The sequence below is a fragment of the Hirundo rustica genome, chromosome 16, assembly GCF_015227805.2.
Source record: "Hirundo rustica isolate bHirRus1 chromosome 16, bHirRus1.pri.v3, whole genome shotgun sequence".
Taxonomy (NCBI): Eukaryota; Metazoa; Chordata; class Aves; order Passeriformes; family Hirundinidae; genus Hirundo; species Hirundo rustica.
The window spans coordinates 11,953,190-11,971,364 of NC_053465.1; the positions used below are offsets into that span (position 1 = coordinate 11,953,190).

The 18,175-nt window shown below is 48.8% G+C and overlaps 2 protein-coding genes across 2 annotated transcripts in view; both read right to left on the reverse strand.

The window, feature by feature from the left end:
* TRPC4AP (transient receptor potential cation channel subfamily C member 4 associated protein) overlaps positions 1-6,878 on the reverse strand; it is a 34,127-nt gene extending 27,249 nt beyond the window's left edge. Inside the window, exon 1 of the mRNA XM_040079947.2 lies at positions 6,735-6,878. Coding sequence (XP_039935881.1) covers positions 6,735-6,878 — 144 coding nt within the window. The remainder of the gene's footprint in view (positions 1-6,734) is intronic.
* A 2,420-nt stretch (positions 6,879-9,298) lies between these two features.
* EDEM2 (ER degradation enhancing alpha-mannosidase like protein 2) lies at positions 9,299-17,374 on the reverse strand. Its single transcript, XM_040080216.1, has 11 exons — positions 17,256-17,374; positions 17,077-17,187; positions 16,964-17,003; positions 16,493-16,598; positions 15,300-15,425; positions 14,412-14,623; positions 13,142-13,283; positions 12,750-12,874; positions 11,916-12,060; positions 10,733-10,854; positions 9,299-9,823 (listed from the first exon to the last, which is right to left on the reverse strand). The coding sequence occupies exons 1-11, from the start codon at positions 17,372-17,374 to the stop codon at positions 9,332-9,334; spliced, it is 1,740 nt and encodes a 579-aa protein (XP_039936150.1). The 3' UTR covers positions 9,299-9,331.
* Positions 17,375-18,175: the final 801 nt, after the last annotated feature.

Here is an 18,175-nt window from a genome sequence, read left to right on the forward strand (position 1 = left end):
CAGCTCCTGGCCCTGCACAGACACCCCAACATCCCCACCCTGGGCATCCCTGGCAGCGCTGTCCAAAGGCTCCTGGAGCTCTGGCAGCCTCGGGGCCGTGCCCATTCCCTGGGGAGCCTGGGCAGTGCCAGCACCCTCTGGGGAAGAACCTTCCCCTGATATCCAACCTAAACCTCCCGACAGCATCGATTTGCATGATGGCCAATAAATAATTATGAATAATACTTGCATCTTCATGAAGCTATATATTAATATTTGCCTAAATCCATCCCTTGATCAGTCTAGTCTCCCTTTCACTTGCCCCCCTCCACTTTGCTCATCCTCCAGGCACAGCCACTGCAGCAGCACAGGAGCAGCTCTTCCTCCCTGCTCTGTGGCCGTGCCCTGGAAAGCGCTTAAGCATTGTGCTACCAGCATTGCCAAAACATTTCTTACTGCCCTGAGATCTCTTGGAGCTAAATTTGCTCCTAAATCCCTTCCTCTTCCAGAAAGAATTTTCCTTCCCATCTCTGTTCCTGCACCATGATAATTTTCCTTGCCCTACAAAGCAAACCTCTGATTTTCCTAAGCTTGCCTCCTCCCAGCTTGTGCTGGGTTGTGGTCAGTGACACCTCTCCACGTCTTCCCAAAACTGCCAACAAACCAAAGGCCCAGCAGTGGTGACAGCAGCAGAAATACCAGGAGCTAGTCCTCCCTTTGCTTTCCAGGGAAAGGCAAACAGCTTCCTGATAAAATTGTGTCTCTATTTCACATTTTACCCTTCAAATATTTCACTGTCTTGCTTGCTACAGGAGGGCGTTTGCTGTCATGTTCCAGAAAGCAAAACCAGTGACTCAGGTGTCCAGGCATCCTTCACAGCACTGAAGGGCTCCTGCTGTGACAGACTTCACAGCTATGACACATCACTTAGAAGGTTTTTTTTAATTCAATTTCTCATTGCAACCATACATTAAGACTGGGAGCACCTTTAAAAAAAGCAGAATTTCCATTCTTGGGATTTTCCATGACTACTTCTGAAGGATATATTCAAATGTCCTGAAAGTTTAAAAGGAAACAGGCACAAGATTATGTATCTCAACAAAGAGACACAAGCACAGTCTCTATGTATTTTTAATAAAATTGAAGCCTTTCCATTGCCTTTCCTTCAAGCCTTTTAAGCTGTACCTTTAAAAAAACCCAGGAAACGAATATTTGTGCAATTAAATGTTTAATTTTCCTCTGAACAGTAATAAGTTAAGAAGTCATCTCTGACAGACTGCCAGGAGAGTAACTATTCAGGATTTTGGGGAGTGCCCTACCATCCCAGCTCTGTATTGCATGCTCTTTTCCAGTTGCTAACAACCATCCATCAGCCTGGATAAGCTGTCTCCCTCCTCACACAACTTTTCCCACTAAAGCCTGTAACCAAGGCAAATGACCCTGCAAGTTTTGGTCTTAACACAACAGCTTCTGCAAGAACACAGCTGTTGGCCCATGGAGCAATTCTGGAAAGCATTCCAAGGAAGGAGCTGAGACCTGCAGCCCTGCAGCGCCAGAGCAGAACACACTGTGGTCAGTCACCAGCTGAGCTCTGCCCAAAATCAGGGCAGAACCACACAGACATTAATCCTAAAAGGAAACTCTGCTAGGAGAAATCTGTGTAGGAGGACTTATGTCCAGCCTTCTTCCAGCTCCTTGATTCTTCAAGTGCAGACCAAGATTCCCTCAGCTAGATTTAATTCCCTGTTTCTCCATCCTCCCCAGCCCTGCATGGGCCCACCCCATCCCTTCTCCTGCCAACCCAAAAATCAGGCAAGAACCCAGGGACACACTGTCCTAGGAAAAAACATGCCATAGCTTCCAGCCAGGCCTATGCATTCCCACAGCTCCCTGACTACAGCTCTGCTCACAGAACTGCAAGAAGAGCTGGTCTACCAAGACAAGGAACAGGTCTCCTGCATCTCCAATACCCACAGCACTTCCCAGAGCAGGACAATTCCAATACAGACCTTTGACACCGGCAGCTCTCCAAACCCACTAGAGGATCTACCAGATCAGAACAGAGCTACTAATGTTTGCTTTGCTGACCTTACTCTCAGAGAAAAATAAATCAAATAATATGGGTAATTATATTAAAATTAACTTCTCAGTTACTACTTTTCCTTGGAACTTCCAAAGTTTCTTCTTTGATTCATTTTGAAAGAAAACAGTATCTATAGGGCTATCTAAGAAAAAGCAGAGGGATAAGGAGCATCACATGCCCCTTTTTCTTCTCAGTCATCTTCAGCCACACAAAAAAATCAGACACCAACACAGCCACTTTCTGAGCATTTCCAGTGCATGACAGAGCTCTGGTCCTGTTACATAACAAAAGCACATCCAGGCTTTCCAACACGTCGTCCCCTGAAGAGGCCTAAGCCTGCTAACACCCACACAATTAGAGCTACTCAAGTGGATTATATTCACTTGAATGTTATTTTGTTGGTGCTGTGGTAAGGAGGAAACAAAAAGCTGACTCAAAACCAAAATCTCTTCTCAGGGTTAGAAAGCTACTCCTGTTGATAACCTGCAGTGGCAGGAGGTAGAAATCCGAATGCTGGAGGAAGAAAATGTTTTCTTTCCACAGAGCTTTTTTTAGAGTGGATAGCGACTATCCTGCTAAGGGAAATAGTGTCTGCTCCTAGGGAGTGCAAAGCATGAAATACAGCTGGAAAAGTGGAGTCCTTTTTTCCACTCTGATTGTTTCAGCTAAGCCTTGGCAATCCTGTGAGGGTGAGAGCAGTGCTGACACTCAGCTCTTGGGACTGCACCAGGAGCACATTAGTTTGCCAACAAATCCCTGGTTAGTCCATTATTACACTGCCCCGACTACAGGGATTCCCAGAGCTGCACCTAAACATCTTCTGCTTTCATGCCACAGCCATGCTGTTCGCAGCTGGCCTGCAGCAGATGAAGTGTGTACCTTCTTGCTAAGCGGATTTGAGCTTGATCAGCTGAGCCAGGGTGTTCTCGGCTTTCAAGGAACAGCAGCACAAAACTTGTCCCAGAGCCTGTGATCCACGGCACAGCTGTGTCCCAATAAGGACAACACACCAGGCCTCTCCCAACCAATATCCTCCCTTGTTAGAAATGTGTCACTTTTGGAAAGCTGTTCTGCTGCTGGTTCACCAGCACCTGCAAAGTCCTTTGCACTGGCTCTGTGCTCAGGGCAGGGCAAATCCTCCTCCAAGGTTATGCAATCTGATACCAACACTGAGGCTTGTGTGCAGGGCAGCAGCTGATGCCAGCAGTATGGATAAAATGGTTACAGGAACAAATAATGGCAGTATCTACTGAAATCTGCTTTAGCTAATCAACTTCTTATCACAGAATCATTTAGATCGCAAAAGACCTCCAAGACCGTAGAGTCCAAGCTGTGCCCAATCCCCACCTTATCACCCAGCCCAGAGCCATATCCAGTTGTTTTCTGAACAGCTCCAGGGATGGGGACTCCACCATCACCCTGGGCAGCCCCTGACAATGCCTGAGCCATCCTTTCCAGGAAGAAATTCCTCCTGTTGTCCATCCTGAACCTTCCCTGGCACAGCTTGGGGCCGTTTCCTCTTGTCCTGTCCCTGTTCCCTGGGAGCAGAGCCCAACCCTCACCGGGCTGTCCCCTCCAGTCAGGGAGTTGTGCACAGCCAGAAGTTCCCTCTGAGCCTCCTCTTCTCAAGGCTGAGCCCCGTTCCCAGCTCCCTCAGCTACTCCTCATATGACTGACTCTCCAGCTCTGCTGCCCTTCTCTGAATAATTTATTAATAATAAAGCAAGACACCAACTGGCAAGGAAGACAAGAGCTCTGGGTAGGTGAGCACAGCAGGAACACACAGGGATCCAGATTTCAGAGCCTTAGCTGACCTCAAACCTGCCAGATATTCAGGGGGCTGTTGCTGTCAAAAATGCTTTTATGTCCCTGTAAGATCAGAGTGATGAACTTTTAGCTGCAGGCCTGGCAACAGCAATCCTTCCCAGCTCACAGCTAAGCCCCTGCTTTCCTCATACAAAAATGGATCTTGAGATCACCTAAGAATAGCACACAAAGCTTTGTTCAGGGCGAAATGCCACTGCTGCTCATGGCAGGCACCCCAGCACGGAACTGTGCTCCCCGATCTCCCCGAATTAACATCTTGGGAAGGGTTTCCCCTCCTCACAGGACACCAGCAGTGCAGCCCAGGCAGCACATGACCCAAAACTTCCAAAACACAGCTAGAAAGAGCTTCAAGGATGCTCTCATGACTTGCTCTACACCCCAACACAGCAACCTGACCTGCTCTAAGGCTCTGCAGGAGCAAATCAGTTGAGAAACATAAGCGAGGGCTTCCGTGCTACCCCTGAGGAGTCAATGGCACAAAACCAGGCAAGGCTTTCATAAAATACAGAACTTCAAAAAACAAACAAACAAAAAACCCCAGCCAAAACTGCCTTGTACTACTTTAAAAGTTACATCAAAGTGTTTCATATTTAGATCATCTACAAACAAAAAACTGATTCAAGGTAAAAGTACAGAGACACGGAATTTATAAAGGTCAAAATCATTCAGGGAGCTGTTACTCCCCCTCCCTTAGCTTAAGTGAATCACAGAACGGTTTGGATTGGGAGGGACATTAAAGCTTATTCAGTCCCACCCCCTGCCATGGCAGGGACACCTTTCACTGTCCCAGCCTGCTCCAAGCTCCATCCAGCCTGGCCTTGGACACTGCCAGGGATCCAGGGGCAGCCCCAGCTGCTCTGGGCACCCTGTGCCAGGGCCTCAGCACCCTCCCAGGGAAGGATTTCTTCCCAATATCCCATCTACCCTGTCCTCTGGCAGTGGGAAGCCATTTACCCTTGTCCTGTCCCTCCATGCTCTTATACAAGGTGATTTAAAATATCCTCCTACAGCATTTATGAAGTGCAGGGAGCTCTACGTGTCCAAGCTGCACAGGGCAGTACAAGGATGCTAAAATTTTTCAAGTAAAGCAAAACAAAACCCCAGGAACAAAAACCCCACCTCATTCTTGGGCATTGTAAGGAGTATCCAACAAGCAGAAATATCCTTGATTGCTATAAAAGCTTAAAAGCCCAAAATGAAAACAGCAGCACTGAATTTTTCAAGCAAACCAAGGCCCAGAGGTGGAAGCACCATCATAGAGACAGCAGAGGTGCACAAGATTGGTACTGGTTACCTGACTGAAATTGCAGTGGCTGAGGAGGTGCACGAAAGAAAGAGTGCAGAGGTGGACAAATAAGGCAGCGAAACAAAGTTTGTCCACGTGCTCTAGGAAATCCAATCCTAAAACAATCCCAAGGAAAGGAGTCAATATGGGTTTATATTCATGAAAATTACTGGCTCTTCTTAAGGATTAACCAAAAGCACCTGCTTTTTTACCTCTCTGCTACAGAACAAGGCACAGGCATTCACGATGTACATGATGCCTTAAGATTTTAACTTTTATATTTTTCCTGTATTTGTAATCCTGTAATTCTTTAGTGTAGAACTCTAAACTCCACACAGAGTGTGAGCTGCTGCTTCCCCATTTTGGTCACACACAACAACTCCTCTCCAGGCCTGGCAATCAAGGACACCTCACTGCCTCAGGCCTGAGAGATGGAAACAAAAGTGAGTTGGGGGGAGCAAACTTGGGGTAAATAACTTCATTACCTGAAGCTGTAATTGGGAGATGAACCCCCAATATGCAAATGGACAAAACTTATAAAAGTGTGAAAACCTGTGATCCACTGTCCATTTTGGGTGCAGACCCTGGGGGGCTTTATCTGCCTGAAATGTACCTGAAAGGCCTTCAGTAAACAGAACTGCTTTTTAGTCCTTTAATTTTGTCTGGCCTCTGTTTTGAGATAGTCCCAAAAAGGCATCAAAAAATCTTCTCATAGTAATTGCTCAGAATCTTTGTTTATCGAGGAAAATGCTGTTGCCTGCACGAGTAAATTAGAGGAATGCCATTTTTTATTCCATACTTCAGCTCAATAAATCAGCACCTGAATGCAAATTCTTTATCTCATGTTTCATTTTCCAAGTCTTTGCACCAATCCGTGTTTAATCTGCAAGAAAAATGCCAATTATTCTCCAGAAAAAGTAATTAATAGTCTATTTCCCTTGAGCAACTTCTCAAAAAAAAAGCCAACATCAGCACACGACAGGCACAGGCCCGGGGTAAGGAGCTGATTTCATTCCTTGGTATTTCCCAGCATCATCAACTGGGAAAGATGACAAATAAGAAACAGACCTGGAGCAGCTTCTCATAAAACCACCTGCGTTACTGAGCTAAAATGTCTCCTAAGCCCTAATACCACGAGGCTGCCTTTGTCCAGGAAATACGTTTAAATTTCGATGCTGCATTGTTACAGTCCCAGGCAGAGCTTCCTTTCTTCGCAGGGAAGGCCACACCGACCCAAGAGGCGGAGAAAGGCCGGGCCAACGCCGCGCTGCTCGCCGGTGCTCCCGGAGCCCGGCCGAGGCCGCGCGGGCGGCACACGGAGCACGACGAGGGCACCGGGGCAAAGCCCCAGCACCTCCCGGGAGCTCCGCAGCGCCGAGCCCGGCCCGGGAGCGGCCCTTCTCCCCGAGCAGGCCCCGCTAGGCCGGCCGGGCTCTCCCCGGCCGCGCGGCTCCGCCAGAGGCCCGGGCAGGAGGCGCCGCAGCCCCGACCCCAAACCCCGCGGGCCCCCCCCCCAGGCCCCGCTAGGCCCTCCCCCGGTCGTCCCGCCCGGAGCGTTACCTGCGCCCCGCGGGTCAAGCCGCGGCCGCTGAGCTGCCCGTGCCGCAGCTGCGCCAAGATGTTGGTGGTCGCGGCGCGGGCCCCGCCGGCGGCGGTGCCGGTGGCGGTGCCGGGCCCCGCGCCGCCCCCCGCCACGGCCGCCATGGCCTCCGCGCTGGGCACACAAACAGCGATCCCTCCCCTCGGCCGCTCCGCCCGTGCGCAGCCGCGCCGCCCCACGCGCAACACGGCGGCCGGAAGGGGCGCGGCCGCGGGGGGAGCGCCGGGCCCGCGGCCTGTCCGCGCCGCCGCTGCCCGCGGGTCTGAGCCGCCGGCCCCGACATCGCCACCGCGATGCCTTGATTGCCTCCGGGATGCCTTTATTTCCCTCAGCGAGGCCCAGCCACAGCGTTTGCCCGTTAAAGAAAAGCTCACCGAGAGCTCCGAGCACAGTTGGTTTTTGTTAAAAATAAAGGCTTTGCAAGATGGAACAAGACTGGAACAAGGGACGGTTGAGGCTGTTCTGTTCTGGGTCACCCAGCCCACAGCACTAATCAGCTCAGTTGGTCTTAATACCAATGTTTCAGTTCCTGCCTGGGCCATTGACTTGGAGTTGGACTTGATCATCTGTGGGTGCCAACTCAGACGAATCTGGGAATCTAAGATCCATTTAATTACTCAACAGAAGCCGCGGACAGATTTCTCTCAGCTCTAACCGTGCTGAGGAACTACCTCAGCTCCTGAGCCTACAGCCCCTTGGTTCTGCTGCTGGAAGTTCCTGGACAATGGTACCAAAATGCCCTGGGATTAGATCAGGAGGGATCTAATGAGTTGGAGATCTGGCCCCTGTCCCGTTATTTTCCTCTACTTCACAGTTGGGACACTGCTGAGTTTCAGGACCTGACCCAGCGCTGAGCAAAGCTGTTGGAGAAGGCCTGGGGTTTGTTTTCTGCAGATTAAACAATAAAGAACACGTGAGATGTGAACAGCTGGAAAAATTTTTAAAAAGATAACCTATGGTGAACAAAAGGAGCCACGAACAAGAGCTTCATTGTTGCCCAACAATGCCTCTTTCTGCGTGCTGTGCTCTCAGAAGGGCTCCAAGGGCTCTGTCAATACAGAATTCCTGCAGTGTCCCAGCTGCCAAGGGAAAGAAGGACACAACTAGAAGCTCTGTAGCTTACCAGTCCTTTCAATATGCTTGTCCAACACTGCAAATGTCCCTTACCACAGCTCATTCACAACTGCAACAGGATTTCTACCCCGAAGGATAAAATGTAAATTTTATTTAACTTTACAGCACTAGTACAGGTCAAAACAACAACAACAAAGTATTCTCAAGACAACCACACAGCAGCACAGAGTGGGCACTGGTCCAGGTGTATTTAAGTATTTCACAGGGATTTATTTATCCTGTACCTCTAGCCCATTCAAATAACTGTAGCTTGTATGTAGCTTGCTGCAGACTCCTCCCTTTCCAGCAGCCTTGGTGAAAATCCATCACTTTTCTGTGCCCCTTTTTGTTGGTTTTTTTTGGAAGGAAAACCTCTTGGTCACACTGATTCCTCCATTTTTGCTCACTGCACACACATGTTGCAAAAACATTAATAATATATTTACGGGTTTGATGTGCCAAATCTGCTGAACACCGAGAGGTTCATGAACATCTCTTCAGCTGCCTGCTGCACCAAGGCACAGCTCAATTCCAGCCTGGGCTGAGTCCCCTCCCAGCCAAGCCTTGTGCATGGCTCGTGTTCAGCTCAGCTGGGGCACCCCGGGGCTGGCTGCACTGACTGAGGTGCAGTGGAATACGTGAGGCCCAAAGGGAAGTTAGAAAGGGGAAGGAAATGGGGAAATAAAAGATAAGCATGCTAGATTCTTTTAAAAAGAAAGCAAGCTACACTGTGGAATCAATCAAACAGTTCCTAGCTCAGTTTTTTTTGTGCAGACATTACCTGGACATTTACTAAAGTGGTTTTCAGGCAGGAGGTACAGACCCACGCTGATCTGAAACAGGGGGACTGAGCACTTGTTCCATGTTCCAAGTGCTCCTCTCCCACCATGCCATCCTTCATGCCCAACCAGAGCCACCTGCCAGAGCCACAAATCTGAGCCTTCACCTCAAAATAAATAGGTTTTCTCCACTGGGCAGCAATTTTTCAGCAGGAACTACACGTTTACAAAGTGGCCAGAGCCAAAAAATGGAGCACACAGAGAGCTGTAGCGAAGCTACAGTAACTCCTGCTTTTTCCCCTTGTGAAGAGAAACTCAGGCTCATTTTTATAGAACAAAGTAAGCTGGGGTCTTTCTGTAAGACTGTAAACGTCAAAAAATGCAATAAAAAAAAGGTACGTTTAACATGTAGACCTTTCTTTTCCTGGACACCTGTTTGATATTCAGGCAACCAACTGCTTTGAGATCAGCAGCTCGACAGCATTAACAGCTGGAATCTGAGTCATGGCTTAGAAAGGAGCAGTAGCAGAATTTAATGGGAAGTTGTTTCACTTCATAATAGAATTCACATTGTGAGGTACCACACTTTCCATTATGAAACTATAAAAATATATTCCCAGAATCTGAAACAAGTTCAATAACTTAAACTGATGATGCAAAGAGGATCAGGTGTTATCTAGGAAGACCTGGCCCAGTACCGCAAGCTTGGAGTTAAAGGATTGACTGGGGCAGCTCAGGAGGGAGTGTGAGCTTTTCTTAGAGTTTCTCCTCTCTCCAGCTTTCTCTGAAGAGGCATCTCCAGGGCCTTTTGCATTTTCCCCTTCCCCACGGTCAGGAGCTCTTTTTAAAGTGAATTTCTTGGTTTTCTTCCGTGAGTAGAATTCCCTCATCAAGTCTTCCACCTCCCACTGCTCTTCTTTGCGCTTCCTACAGCAGTGCAGGGCAGCAGGGTCGATGGGATGCGCCTCGGTGTTGAAGATGTACCCTCCAGCATTGAGGACACACTCCCCGTACGGTGTGACCACCACGTCAAAGTCTGAGCCGTCATTGTGGATGAAGTTGTCTGGGTCAAACAGCAGGTACAAGTATTTGATTGTTTCAGCCAAGAAGAAGGATTCCATGCGATTATCCAGCCTGTGGTCCCTCAAGTCTTTGATCTACGAGAGGAAAAAAACCAGTGTGGGTTACAGTTACATCGAATTCAGTAAGTTATGAATTTAGGGAGAAAGATAAAACCAACTTGGAATTCATTTCAGTTAAACAGAACAGTATGACACCAACTCACCCTGTGTCTTATCATAGAATGGTTTGGGTTGGAAGAGACCTTAAAGCCCATCCATTGCCACCCCCTGCCATGGGCAGGGACACCTTCCACTATCCCAGGCTGCTCCAAGCCCCAATGTCCAACCTGGCCTTGGACACTGCCAGGGATCCAGGGGCAGCCACAGCTGCTCTGGGCACCCTGTGCCAGGGCCTCCCCACCCTCACAGCAAAGAATTTCTTCCTAACATTTAACCTCATCCTCAGTTCAGTATGGGCAAGGAGAAGAGCTTCCCATCATTTCCCCACTAAAGAAAAAAAATCATAAGGCTTTTACCTATTTACTCTCAATAGAGTTTTATAATATGCTTGATAATATGTTTGAAATCCTCTATTAAATAATTTTATAAAAATCACTCCTCACATCTCTCGTGTGTTTGACCAGATTTTCAAGGCATAGTGGGAAAGCAGAATCACACACCTGGCAGGAGGAGCTGGCACAAGAGCCGTCCTCCTCAGCTGCAACACCTGCTAGAAATGCAGGAGAAGCTTCTGGTGCTTTTCCATGTTTTGGGCTCTGGGGCAACAGCCCATGATAGGATTTGGCCCACTGTGAGGACCAGAAACAGGACCAGCAATTACCAGAGCAGCTTCACAGAGAAATACAAGGGGCTCATTGGAAAAAAGCCATATTTTGCCCAAAATTATTGCTTGACTCAATGGCAAAACACAACTCATGAGAACACTTTATGAAAGCTGATTATTAGCAGCCCACCAGCTGCCATGGTAGATGATTTAGCACTCACAGTTGCAAACCCACAGTCCACCTTGCTGATTTTCTCGATGGACTCCACAGCATCTCTCCCCAGCTCCAGCAGTGTGGGGTCTCTCGTGGCACGGTACAGATACATCGCGCTCTCAATCAGCTCTGCAAAACACCCAAACGTTTGCCAGCACCTAGATTATCAAACCATACACACAGCGAAGATGAGCTAGTCCTTGAACTAATTTAAAAATACTTCAGCATAATCAGGTGAGCAGCTTGGCTTGCCTGGCTCCAAGCACAGATTTTCCTTTTCCTAAGGACGTTCTACAAAGAAATTCCCTCTACCCAGCCTGCAGCAGCTCAGGTAAGAGTGACTAATGCTCCCTCCCACGTTCAGCGAGTGGGAGAGAAGCAACAGACAGAAAGATTAATACTCAGTTGTCAACGTTAAAAAAAAATGCTTCTGGAAAGGATTACAAACAAGAAATCCAATCTTCAAAATACAGTTTTTAAACAATACAGTGGAAATACTCTCTACAGACAACGTAAGCACCATGCTGTATTTACTTACTAAAGAAACAGGTCTTTATACTTTAACACCTTCGATAATTAGGGCTGATGAGTGTTTTTGATAGATTTGTCCAGTGTGGATGTCACCTGAACACTCAGACCAAAAGGAAGTTTAATTATTCTCATTTACATTATGGACCCACTAATCAGGATTTTTTTGTTTGTTTGTTTGTTTTGGTTTTTTTTTGTGGCAGAGTTGTAAAAAATGAGAAAAAAAGAGAGATCATTTCCTTACAGTATCACAGCCAACACAGAAACCCTCCTAGGTGAAGAACTGGAACAGTCTATTCCCACTCACTTTCACTTCCTAAATTTAAAGGACACAAGCAGACCCTTTAACATTTCACACGACTGAAGCACCCCATGCCAGACAATCTAACACTTAAACATGTCAAATCCCACACTGTGAACAAAACCCATTACCAGGCCACCTTTCTATAGTAACACTATGGTTTGCTTCCTGTTTCCTTCCTGTCTTTGTGAGTGGGGGAAAACAAAATGTGCAATTTTAACTCCATAAATCCCTGCTCAAATCCATGCAGGAACCGAGTCAGAGCAAAACTAGGGAGGAATTTGTGGTGTTACTAAGATCTGATCTCCCAAGCAGAGCTAAGGCAGGAGTTCATGTCCCTGATAATCTCAGTTGTGTTTACCAGGCCTCAGTGGATATCCTTCCCTCTTGTCCACGGTGTATCCCTGGGGGATGTTGTAGAACTCGGGCAGGCCCCCAAACTGCTTCCACACCGTGTAATAGTTGAGGAAGGTGCGCATGGCATTGTCCACATCCCCAATGAGGCTCTGAGAGACAGGCAACAGCAAAGAAACATGGGAGTGAAGAAAAAACAGCTCAGGAATTGATGCAATAACACTGCAATCGGCAAAGAAATACCCAGTGACAGAAATGGGTGTTTCAGCAGGTCTGAGGGGTGGAACTGATACTGGGCCACGATGCCTTGAGAACAGGAAAGACTGAAAATGCTGCTTTTTTGGTGGATCACATTCCCACACCTGAAATAATATGAAGACTGTGATTTTTTTTTTTTAAAGGAGGCTGTGTTTCTTCAGTCAAATGTTTAGTCAATCACAGCATCCAATCTCTTAGTTAGGAAAACAATGTCTCAGTCCAAACATGAAGACTGATGAGAAAGCAAAGCTCTTGATGGGAAAAAATTGCATAAATAAAACATTTGTGAGGAGACATAAAAAAAGAGGTGTCTCTTTTTCCTCACCTTCCCATTTGGATTATGAGTCCACTGTCAGTGGAGTTTGCTAAACAAAAGTGCCCTCCCATCATGCTGAATGGGAAACTGTAGATAAAAATCAACATTTTCTTCAACATCATCTTCTATAGGCTCAGGCTACTGCAGATTTCACCAGAGATCAAACCTAACTTTTAAACCTGAACAAATGAGGGTTATATTTGTAACTTTTTTCTTGAAGACCAGCTGAACAGAATCACCAGAAGCTGCTGGTATGACAGCTCTTACCTGCAGGCCTGGCCAATAGGCCTCCAGGGACTGGAACACAGGCATGGACACCGTTCCCTTGTACATCTGAACCCACAGGTACCAGTCATCAAACTTGGTGTAATTTTTGATAGCTTTATTATATTCTGTAAAGAAACAGACGGGTAGGTAAGCCATCTGTAACAAGCAAAAAAAAAAAAAGAGCTTATTTTTAAGGATGAGAGAAGCTCCTTCTTCACTTGAGCCACATTCAATAACTTCTCAGGGTGCACACTTTGGTAACTCTCTTATCACAGGCTGTTCAAAAGTATTTCAGCAAAGCCTTCAGAACAGTCTTGAATGTGCCCCATTAGATCCTTCAACTCCTCCTACCACAGGTGCTGGGCCCCTTCCCACAGAAAACAAACACTCACCTAAAAACATGGACATCAGCTCCCTGTCCTGCAGGAGGATGGCTCCTTTAACCAGGTATTCAAAGTAGGAGTCCACCCCTGCCCCAATCCCAGCATCCTGGGCCACCCACTTGGCAGTGATCACATCGATGTGGTTCCCCACCTGCAGGGAGTGAAGGACAAGGAGAGAGAGACTTAAAGTGACACAAGAAATCCTGGTCCTTTTTTGAGACCATCAGTTTCACAGATACACAATGCCCAGTCCAACCAGCATTTTTCTCCACTTCAGGACACATTTATCAGCATCAGAGAAACACAAACTGTAGAAAATACAATTTAAGTGCTGATAATGTATTTTATATATATAATAAACATTTTATGTTTCCAATATCAATGCTTCAATGGCGAAAACAACACATTATAATGCTACTGTAAAAATGCACAATTTCAACATGAAGTGTCTGATCTTACAAAAGAGTACAGAAGGATGGAGAGGTGTAGATACAGAGACAGAGGCCAGGAATGTCAAAGGCACAAGAGCTGCCATGTTAATATTTAAATAGATGCTGGCACTCTTCAGCCTCTGAACAAACCCAGCTGATGGAGAATTAAATACACAATCATGTCCTTCTTAGCAAACACAAAAAAAAGCCAGCAGTGACCAAGAATTTGGGGTATAAATCATAAATAAACAAATCCCAAAGCAAACAAAGGGAAACATTTCTTCATACAGGCTGTGAATAATTTGTTGCAATAAACACCGGGTATAAATAATTCTGTTTCACTTCACATATGCAACACCAAGACTTCAGAGAGATTAAAAAAGCAGCAATAGAAAAGAGCAGGACACAGTGAACATGGAGATAACACTGCCAGCTCTGGGTACTGCTGAACCCCAGGGCTGTACAGGCTGGTAACATCTCAGTGCTCTTGCCATGCTCTTCTTCTCTCCCCTAGGCCTTTGTCCCACCAGGCATCAGACAGACCCTTCATTTAATCTGCTACAGCTGCTGTCACAAGAGCTGCAGCACCCAGCAGGAGGCATTTGTCACCCAGCCACATCTGGTGTGGGCCAGAACAATGGGATAATGGGGCTGCTGCAGTAAAGCGGGATGGGGATGCTGCAGGTGTTCAGGAACAACGTCAAACACAAGCCTTCAGACCACTTAGGAGCACTGTGGTTATTTATCCAACTCCATCTCCTCTCTGTTGAGTTTGTTTTTATTTAGAATTGCATCCACAAGCTACACAGGAAGCAGCCCAGCACATTCCAAGTCCATTCCTCACTCACCAGCCCAATATCCGAGCGATTTTTCCACAGTGCCTTCAAAGCCTTCCTGGCAACGTCCTCAAACACTGGATCACCAGTGAGGTGGCTTAAGGTGGCAAACTCCACTATAAACGTGCCAATTCCAGCAGTACACGTCACTGGGGTCTCCCCAGGGTTCACTCCATGCAGCAGGTTCACTGTGCCATAGGGCATCCCAGTTGGGGTCTGGAAAGCTGAAACGCAGAATTTTGGGGTCACAGAAGTGCTCAGTGTTGTTTAACAGACTCTCAAGATGCCTCACATCCCACTGCACACGGGCAGGAAGTGGGTCTGGAGGAACTGCAGAGAACAAAATGAGAAGTACAGTGTGATCCTGGGAGGGTCAGAGAGGGTATCCCAAGGTACACACAGACCTGGAAAGGTCCTGGGGATCTCTCCACCTTGCCACAGCAGCAGACTGCACCCCCACATTTTTTTCCAGCACAAGCAAGGTGGTCGCTAAACACCCTGGCCAGCAAAGAGCAAACAGTGAGGCTGTGATCACTCCATGGCTGCACACAAGGGAACGGTGCCATGCCATGAGGGCACACAACCCAGCTGCAGCCCACAAAGGGCACGTGAGGAGCATCTTCTTGTCTTTACAAGCTGCTGTCTCACAGCCTTTATTTACTATTTATATTAAATATATTTCCCCTCAACAAGCACACCGATGTGCTAAGCACACACAGCACTTGGCACGCGCACATACATCATCATCTTCCCTACAAATGAAACCTGGAGCACTGAGCTCGGAGCTCAGGGAGCACAGGACTGGTTTTGGAGCTGGCTCATGCAGCAGTGCATCTCCCATCACAGGCAGCAGCCAGCTCATGACCCCAGCACGGTGACACACAGCAGACAGGGGCTCACCTGGCAGCAGCTTGCGAGCTGCTTCCTCAGCCATCCTCAGGAGAGGTCCCGAGCACGGCCAGCCTGCTTCCACTTCAACCCCGGCCTTCCTGGAGAGCAGGTGAGCAGAGAGGAGCCCTCCCACCACTGCAAGGACACACCACAATCCATTACACCACCTTGGGGGGAACCAGTCTAATTCAAATCCACAAAAGAAGAGTGATTTGTTTCTTGCTGCTTGTTTGCAGGGCAGCAGAAATGTGTGGAGTGACAGGACAAGGAGTGATGGCTTCAAATTGACAGAGGGCAAGGTTAGATGGGATATTGGTAAGAAATTCCCCCCTGTGAGGGTGGGGAGCCTGGCACAGGGTGTCCAGAGAAGCTGTGGCTGCCCCTGGATCCCTGGGAGTGTCCAAGGCCAGGCTGGACAGGGCCTGGAGCACCCTGGGACAGTGGGAAATGTCCCTGCCCATGGCAGGGGTGGAATGGATGATCTTTAAGGTCCTTTCCCACCCAAACCACTCTCAGATCCTATGATATATTCATTTTTTCTAGGAAGAGCCAAGAATTTCTGTGTGATAGCAGCTGTGAGTCATTAGCTATATTTAGCTGTTAGCTATTACATATAGAGCTAATCCAGCTGTATTAGCTAATATCAGATATTTCACAGGCTTGTCTATGCTCACATAACAACCACAGAGAAATCACACTGCTGCAGAAATTGGCACAGCAATATTTGGCAGGACAAACAACAAAAGCATAACTAACATCTTTGTGTCCTGACAGTGTCTTTTAGCTGGATGGCACTGAAGCAGTCAGGCATTCAAGGTGCAAGACTCCAAAGGCCTTTGTGATTTTGAAGAAAAAAGCCAGAATAATCCTAGAAATTGATAATCTCTACTCCAAATCAGTATGCAAAAGACAAAAGGATAAAATCTGTGTGCTTTCAGTGAAAAAAAAAAATATTCCAAAGCTGAAAACCTCACACCAGAATACTGAAAGTGCCACATCTACTTCTGCTTTTGTTGAGACAGGAAGCAAAAAGGGATGTGCAAAGACTGAAAGGAAGTGACGTTTGTTTGAGGTTTTTCTCTCTGTTTATGGGTCCTCTTACTCTGCATCCCAAATTCCCACCAACCACCTCTTCACCACCACCTCTGAGACTCGTACAGAAAGGAAACCCAACACAAAGCCCAAAGAAATCCCCACCTCACCTCGGATGTTCGTTTCAAAGACAGACGCATTGACATCAATATCAAAGTCCACCCCCTCCTGCAGCACGTTGACAACTCGCTGGAACTCGGAAACATTTCCCAGGATCTGCAGGGAAACAGAAAATCAGGCTTAGAGTTCATGGAAATACAAAGAGCAGTTCAATATTCGGGGCGGATTTTAGTTCGGTTTTACAGTTTTGTGAAATCATTAACTACAGAGATTACTAAAAAACTGACTGACAGTTTCATCTTGTTCCCAAACGTTTTCTTCACACACTTTAGGTCTTTTCTCCAGAGGGTGTCAGGAAAGGGGTGCTCTGCCACCCCTCCCAGGCGTGATGCAAAGGGAAATGGAAAGTTCTTAGGTGAATGAATAACTGACTTTGGCAGCATCACATCAAATCCAGGTGTGCAGGTGGCACACGGAGGCCTTGAGCAGGCTGCGGGCACTCAGCGCTGGCTCCTACTCACCAGCAGGGTGTCCAGGGCGTCGATCAGGGTCAGGGAGAAGCTGCGGAGGATAGAAGCGAGGTGAGACCTGGCGGAGAGGGACGGCCCATCCCCGTCCCAGGACCAGCGCTTACCTGCCCCAGGTGTCCTGCCCGTCGCACGTCAGCGGCCGCAGCTCGTCGTAAGGGAAGGCGCTCTCCAGGTAGTGCTCGTAGGCGTGGTAGAACATGGCACGCACCCGCTCCCTGCGGCACAAGCACGGCGCGCTCAGCCCCGGCCCGGGGGAGCCCCGCACCGCCCGCTCCGTACTCACCGGTAGGAAGCCACGTCCAGCCCGCGGGCAGCCGCGCCGTTGCCCGCCGGGAGCCGCAGCGCCCAGAGGCACAGCAGCGGGCCGAGGAAGAGCTGCACGGCCGCGCCGGGGCCCCGCATAGCCGGGTCCCTCACCGGGACTCGCCCCCCGGCCCTTCCCCGAGCGCTCTCAGGGCCGCCTCGGCCCTGCTCCGCCCCTCCTCCCCTTCCAGCCAATGGGAGCGGCGATCGCCTATCCCTGCCCCACCGCTCTCCGCCTATCAGCCAATGGAAGAGCTGCCCGGAAGAGCCCTCTCCCCTCCAGCCAATGGAAGAAGACCCCGGTTTCCCGGCCCCGCCCCGCCGTCCCCTCCAGCCAATGGGAGCGGTGAGCGCTCGGCGCACGCGCTCGGGGCGGCGCGGGGGCGCGCAGGCAGCGGCGCTGCCTTGGTGGCTCTTGGGGCGTTGGTGCCGCCTCGGCCGGGCTGCGCGGTCCCGGCTGCGGGAGTTATCACCGGGAGTTGTTACCGGGAGTGCTCACCGGGAGTGCTCGCAGAGAAGCAGGGGGGTCCTGCGGTTCCTCTCCGGAGGCTGTAGCTTGCCGTCTTGGTGGCAGGAAAGAGCCTGAGCGGGCAGGGCAGTAGCGGGGCGGGCAGCTGCTCTCAAGTGACAAAATAAAGATAGCGAGTGCTGTGACGCTGCCGTAGAAGTGAGGTGTTGCCAGCCGGGGAGGTGGTGGTGTCGTGGTGCCTGAAGCATCTCTCCTGACAAATTTTCCTCACGCTCTTTCTCCCCGTAACTCAAACCCGGCTCCGGCTGAGGTTTGTGGATGCAGCAGGACCTGCTTTGGAAACCTGTGCCCGCGTCCGTGCGTGGGAGTCCTGCCGTGGTGCCACCCTCCTGCCCTGGAGCTGGGCCTCAAATGTGGTTTGTCCCCTGGCT

Coding starts and splice junctions, on each gene's coding strand:
- EDEM2 (XM_040080216.1), bottom strand. CDS start 17,374: ATGCGGGGCCCCGGCGCGGCCGTGCAGCTCTTCCTCGGCCCGCTGCTG. Junction 13,284..14,411: donor ATCGCTCGGATATTGGGCTG/GTGAGTGAGGAA, acceptor CACTCCCTGCAG/GTGGGGAACCACATCGATGT. Junction 12,061..12,749: donor CCTATTGGCCAGGCCTGCAG/GTAAGAGCTGTC, acceptor CCTGTCTCTCAG/AGCCTCATTGGGGATGTGGA.